Below are 6,217 nucleotides of genomic sequence, written 5' to 3' on the forward strand. Positions count from 1 at the left end.
TCATATGACAGTTATATCCACATATTGTGACAAATGCACTCTAAATTAAATTTAAAAATAAAAAATTACACAACAGTACACAAAAATTATTTTACAGAAAAGTTACTTTACACAACAGAATATGGAAATTACAATAGCCTACTTTTGTAGTAATTAATAAGATAAATCCCTGCGCTTTTATTTTGATCACCAGATCACCAGTTGATCTCGAGCAAATGTGCGCACTTCTCTTTAAAACACGCAGCACAAACAGACTGTACTTGTCAGGGTTCTGTCACTTCAGTCTTGTTTATTTCTTGGTTTTGTGACAGAGCTCTGACACTCCCGATCTTGTCGTGTTTTTGTGTGAGCGTACGGTCTCGAGTGTTCTCGGGGCTGTGCGCTCTCTTGTCTGCGTGCCTTGTTTCATGTTGGGAGCGTGGCGTTCGGATCCCGGCACTCGTGTCTAGTTTGGTTTCGGTTTCGTGTCGGGATTCGGACACTCGCGCTCCCAGTCCTGTCTTAATTGTGAGCGCACGGTTTGTGTGTACTTTCACTTGCCGTGCGCTCTTGTCTTATGTTTTGTGTAGCACGCGGTTATTTCCACCTGCCGCGTGCTTTCATGTTGTGGTGTTGTCTTGTGTAGCACGCAGTATGTGTTTCACGGGCTGCGTGCTCTCATGTTGTCTCGTTTTGTGTGAACACGTGGCTTATGAGTTTTCATAGTCACGTGTTCGTGTCTCGTCTTGTGTAAGCACATGGCTTGTGATTTTAGGCTTGTTCGACTTGATGCAGCGCCGCAAAGACCGATCGTCGGCTGACTTGAAGCAGTGCATGCCGGTTAGAAATTTTGTCCGACTTGATACAGCGCTGACGCCACGTGACTGTGACGTGTGCCATCAAAGTACCGCGAGAGCGATTCGAGAGTAGCCGGAGAACTCAGCCAGCGCAGCTTCTGAAGAGCGGCTGCACAGGTTCTGATGACGACACAACTGATCCACGATTGGCTGGATTCACTGATGACACCGATGACGTGCGTTTCAAGTTTATTGCGACGACTTCAGTTTCAGAAATTCTCATATGGACTTTTAAATCAGTTCAATACGTTTTTATGTCGTCTTCATCTTATAAATCATATTTATTAAATATTGTTTTACTGTATTTACTTTATTGTTAATATAGAGTTTGTGTATGTTTATTTTTCATGACTTTCTTTTTTATACAGACCTTTTACAGTATTCAGCAACCTATTCAAATGAGCATTTTTAATAACTAAAATGTTAATCTTAAAAACATACAATCTAATGTGGTCATAAATGTATGCTCCTATACAAATGATACATAATACATTATGTTCCTCCATTTGTTTGGTTTCTTCATATTCTCTAGTTTATTTTGCTGTGTTTATACTTCACCTGCATGTGGTTAGCAAACTGCTAACAACTTGCTGTAACTTCAACTTAACAACTTGACAACATTCTGTTCATTTTCAAATAGTTGGTCTAAATCACAATATAAATCCAACAGAATTGTGCTTTTCTGTATATGAAAATCAATGGTGTTATGTTTAAAATGTTAAAAAGAGCTCAGCTGGAGGGTACTGTAAATCTTGTTGCTGAAACCTTCTTAAAAAACACATACCCACCAGGGAATTTTTTTATAGGTTACTTTTATAATTTTGTATTAGCAGAAACACCTATGTCATACTGCTAAAGTATATATCCAATATGTTATCTTGTTTTGGAAGACACCCTTCCAAAACACCACTTATACACACATCTTAAACGCGTGTTAATACCATTAATACATAGAGTTACTTAATCACTAAATCATGAAAACAATGGAAGTCACTGATACAAATGTTGAGCCAAAACTGAAAGTGGACTTAAAATGGTAATTGCAATTGTTGCTAACTATAAGTAATGAATGGAACAGGTGTTGGCTATGGTCCCATGGTTCCTTAGGATATATAAAGAACCTGCATTACCCTGTGTAACACACAACAAAATGGACAACGTAACCATTAATGTGTTAGACAGCAAAGGCAATGTTGTCATGCTAACGGTTTCCAAGGACATTGCTGAAAGGATGCAAAATGGTAAGTAAACCACATGACTGTGAAATAATTACAAGTCACCAATGATTTGTGCAAGTGTTTTATTTATCATTTATTCCCCCAGATCAAATGTTCCTTTCCTCTGTCATGGAGAAAGTATCAGCTGTTGAAACAAAAGGTACACATTTACTTAATGAACAAGAATATACAGGAAATAATTCTTGAGTGACACTGACCACATCTCCAAACAGCTCTCCTCAGTGGCCCAGCTTGTGCTGCAAAGCTTCTCCAACCTTCTATTCCATGTCCCACTACCTCCACTAGGTCGCCGGCACCCCTAAACCTCAGTTTTGTGAAACCACCATCCACCAGCCAGTGCCCCATTACTACCACTAGGCCCCCTGTACTACTTACCTCCACTGTCAAGGACCCACCACCTTCCACTCTGCAACCTGGTGCAGTGTGTGGAAACCCTTCAGCATCCATTCAACCTTCATCCCCTTCCTTCCAGTCAGACAGGCATGAATCTCAAGGTATTGCATCAAATACTGTAAGGAAGATAAATGGCAATACTGTTGTTAAATTACATAATTTTCTTTGTTGATCTATTTCTCTCCTTATCCCCTCCATTTTACAGAAATAACACATACAATGACACTATTTCTACTGGACCTTACAAAAACTCATCAGCACCTTTATTTTCGGAACAAAATGGCATTCTATAAAAAAATACAAAACTTATTCTCACTAAAGGGCTACAACTTGTCAAGTGAGAAAATTCGAAAAAAGCTAGCAAACATGTTAACTACTTATAAGAGAGTGAAAGACAGGCGCCGTGCAACTGGGGAAGGGAAGATCACCTGGGAGTACTATACAGTAAGTTGAAGACTGCTTTACTTTGTTTCTGAAATAACATTGTCATGTGTTACAAGACTGAAACATTGGTCATTTTCATTTTACATCCACCCCCACCAGCTAATGGATGAGTTATTTGGGTCATCGGGGATCGGTACTGCACCACCTGGCACCATTCACTCCACACCTCTGGGTTTGGAAGAGACCTCTTCCACAAGCAGGCCCACAACGTCTTCTCTTCAAGACCAGCCGGTAGGTGCTAGTATGGATGAACAGCCAGGAACTGCTACCATACAAAATGCAAACATCACAAGAAGGCAAAGACGACCACAACCCTTACAATTCCTGGACGCTTATGAAGAGCATGCAGAGAGAAGGACTGCTGTGCTTGAGTCCCTGGTAAGGCCAGATCTGGAGAGATGGCGGCGACTTAAGGAGAGGCGGAGAAGGTCCTTCGAAAAAAAGATGGTGACCAGCTTGGGAACAATTGTGGAGGAGCTAAAAAAAATGGGGAAAAGACAAGAGCAAATTATGCATCTATTACAGAACCCACATGAACCCCAATAAAATTATAATCTAAAGATGTTATCTCTTTTGATTTACACCTTTCCCCAAAATGTCCTATGTTTTTTTTCCCCAAATAACAATTTCTAATGACAAACTAATTTTGTTCAATAAAACAAATTTCTTTATTTCAACACAAAATCTGTTTGTTTGTTTTATCATTTTTTGAATATTTCTGAACATTCAAATCTTTACTTTTCATCTTTTGTTTTGTATGTTAACTATACACATACAAGTTAGATCTGGCCACAAATCTGGTCTCTATAATGACATGCATTAGTGTTGTGGGGTTGCTGGGGGTATGGTTCATCATCAACACCATCACTTACCACAACTACTTGATCACTGGGCTCTAAACAAAGATTATGCAAAATGCAGCAGGCTGAGACTGCTGAGCTGATATTAGAAATGCTTCTCATTTGCAGGTAATGGAGCCTCCTAAACTTAGATTTTAGAATGCCAAATGCATGCTCAATGACCACGCGAGCTGCATTGAGCTTTCTGTTAAAATATCTTTGCCTAGCAGACAAGTGGCCATTGTCTCTATAAGGCCTCATAAGTTGAGGCAACAAAGGGTAGGCAGAATCCCCAATTATGTGCATTCCCTGTGGAACAAGTGAATGAGGATCTTCTTCAAGAACACGACAAACTTCTGTGAATCGAAATGCTCTGGCATCATGCCAACTCCCAGGGTGACCCACACTAATGTGACAGAAGCGCCGCTGACTGTCACAAAACCCAGTTAAATTTACAGAATAAAACTGTTTCCTATTCATGTATGCTAGGGGATTATCACAGTGGGGTCTCATTATAGGAATGTGACACCCATCTACTGCACATACAGTGTTGGGGAAACCTGCTGTGTCAAACCCTAACTTTGACATCTTCAGCCTTTGACCTCTGGGCCAGGATATGTGGTGGGCCATGTATGTGTTAATATTGTAACAAAACTCATGGAGATGCTTGGCAAGAGTGGATTTTGACATGTTAAATCTATCTGCCACCCCACGATATGACTCCTGATTCACCAATGTCCAAAGGCAGGCAAGAACACTGTTCGTGAGTGGCAGTTTGGTCTGTTGTAAATTCATATACACAGGACCAAGGGTAGTGATGACATCCTGCAAAGGTAGAAAAATAGGTAATCAAGACAACATGCTAACACTTGTAATAGTTCAATGAATTTTATATTAACCAGTCCAGTACAAACCTCCACTTGTTCTCTGGAAAGCCTGAAATGACTTCTAAATTCTGAGAGACTGTAGAGAGGGACAACATCCTCCACAAAATTCTCTATTCTTGGAACCATTCTATATAAGAACAAGAGGAATTGTACTCACTATATACAGTACATGTAGCCTACCTGAACACACATGTAACATTAGTCAAACATTTATTATCAGTGTTTTATGTTGAATAGGTATTTTAATTAAATAATTAGTCTATACAGAAGTGTTCAAATTTGAGTAAAACTCAATTATTTATCTGTCAGAATGAGTCATTCTCTCTAATTAAACCAAAATAATAACAATTATTGTTAAAAGGCAAGCAACAAGAGCTATTGATTACAAAAAACACCCATTACATCATTGCAAAGACTTTAGACTTTCGATACAGTATTTTTATTCAACATATAATTTTCCAATTCTAGGTATAGGTCTAGTAACTTTAAAGCTAAATTGATAATGTGTCTATAATTTGTTTAAAAATATACTTTTTACATTTAACCTTTACTCACCTTCGTTGCTCATCGTGCTCAATGTATTGCAAAAATAATGGATTTTCTATTGCTTCCAGCTCGTCTGCGATCAAGTAAGCAAACGCCACGTGATCTGCCATGACTGACGTAATTGCAGCAAACTACGGGAGCCACAGCGTGTCCGACTTCACGTCTCCGTTTTCAGCTCCTCCCCGCCTGCACGCGGCTAATCTCGCCGATCGGTTACATCCAGCCGCAGCCGATGTCGAACACACCTTTTGTCTTCATTGGCCATGTGCTTGTGTCTTTGTTTTGTTTGGTGTGAGCACATGGCTTGTCATGGGTTTCTTTGTGCCATGTGCTCTCATGTCTATTGTCTTGACCCCGCCCACCTTGTTACCTCATTATTGGTTGATTTGCCCCACCTGTCCTCCCTCGTTACCTGCCTTGTTTGCTCTCCTATTTATTAGGGGCCAAGCACCGAAGGTGCGGAGGCACCTATTGTTATTGTTGGCGTTCTTTTTTTTTTTTTTTTTTTTTTTTATTATTAGGGGCCAAGCACCGAAGGTGCGGAGGCACCTATTGTTATTGTTGGCGTTCTTTTTTTTTTTTTTTTTTTTTTTTTATTCTTCTTCTTCTTCTTCTTCCGCTCTTGAAGTCTATGGCAACCCATAGAACCGCTTGCGGGAAAGTTGTGAAATTTGGCACACAGTTAGAGGACAGTCTGACCTTTGTCCACAGCAAATTTGGAGTCTCTATCTCAATCCCTCTAGCGCCACCAGCTGTCCAAAGTTGCACTTATGTTTATGTTAATAACTTTTGAACCGTAAGGGCTAGAAACAAAATTCTTTTTTCCTCTGATTCCTTGGGTCAAGACGAATCGATCGCACCCTACGTCATGAAAATCTTTCCGCCATTTTGAATTTTCTGAAAAACTTACTTTTTCAAACTCCTCCTAGGCCGTTACTCCGATTTTCATGAAAATTGAATCAGATCATCTTCAGACCATGCTGACAAAAAAATTATGGAATTCAAGTTGATTCCTCAAACCGTTTTTGAAAAAC

At 39.7% G+C, this 6,217-nt stretch overlaps 1 protein-coding gene across 5 annotated transcripts; it reads right to left on the reverse strand.

Moving 5' to 3' along the window:
• Window positions 1-2,106: 2,106 nt before the first annotated feature.
• LOC137009290 (uncharacterized) lies at window positions 2,107-5,374 on the reverse strand. Of its 5 annotated transcripts, XM_067371365.1 has the most exons (5): window positions 5,193-5,374; window positions 4,665-4,764; window positions 4,483-4,575; window positions 3,231-3,388; window positions 2,403-2,583 (listed from the first exon to the last, which is right to left on the reverse strand). In XM_067371365.1, exons 1-5 carry the CDS (start codon window positions 5,291-5,293, stop codon window positions 2,577-2,579), a joined length of 459 nt encoding a protein of 152 aa, XP_067227466.1. In that variant the 5' UTR covers window positions 5,294-5,374; the 3' UTR covers window positions 2,403-2,576. The 5 variants fall into 5 exon arrangements, 2 of the variants coding, with proteins under 2 accessions (XP_067227466.1, XP_067227465.1); XR_010892866.1 differs by adding an exon at window positions 2,107-2,198 and having other exon boundaries at window positions 2,450-4,575; window positions 5,193-5,368; XR_010892868.1 differs by having other exon boundaries at window positions 2,424-2,583; window positions 3,231-4,575; window positions 5,193-5,368.
• Window positions 5,375-6,217: the final 843 nt, after the last annotated feature.

This window comes from Chanodichthys erythropterus, chromosome 20 (genome assembly GCF_024489055.1).
Source record: "Chanodichthys erythropterus isolate Z2021 chromosome 20, ASM2448905v1, whole genome shotgun sequence".
NCBI classification, from domain to species: Eukaryota; Metazoa; Chordata; class Actinopteri; order Cypriniformes; family Xenocyprididae; genus Chanodichthys; species Chanodichthys erythropterus.

Bases quoted from the DNA above. Each gene is read 5' to 3' on its own strand.
- LOC137009290 (XM_067371364.1), bottom strand. From the start codon at position 5,293: ATGGCAGATCACGTGGCGTTTGCTTACTTGATCGCAGACGAGCTGGAA. The intron at 4,765-5,192 runs GTGAGTAAAGGT...GTTCTTATATAG, and splicing joins GAGCACGATGAGCAACGAAG to AATGGTTCCAAGAATAGAGA. The intron at 4,576-4,664 runs GTTTGTACTGGA...CTACCTTTGCAG, and splicing joins TTTCCAGAGAACAAGTGGAG to GATGTCATCACTACCCTTGG.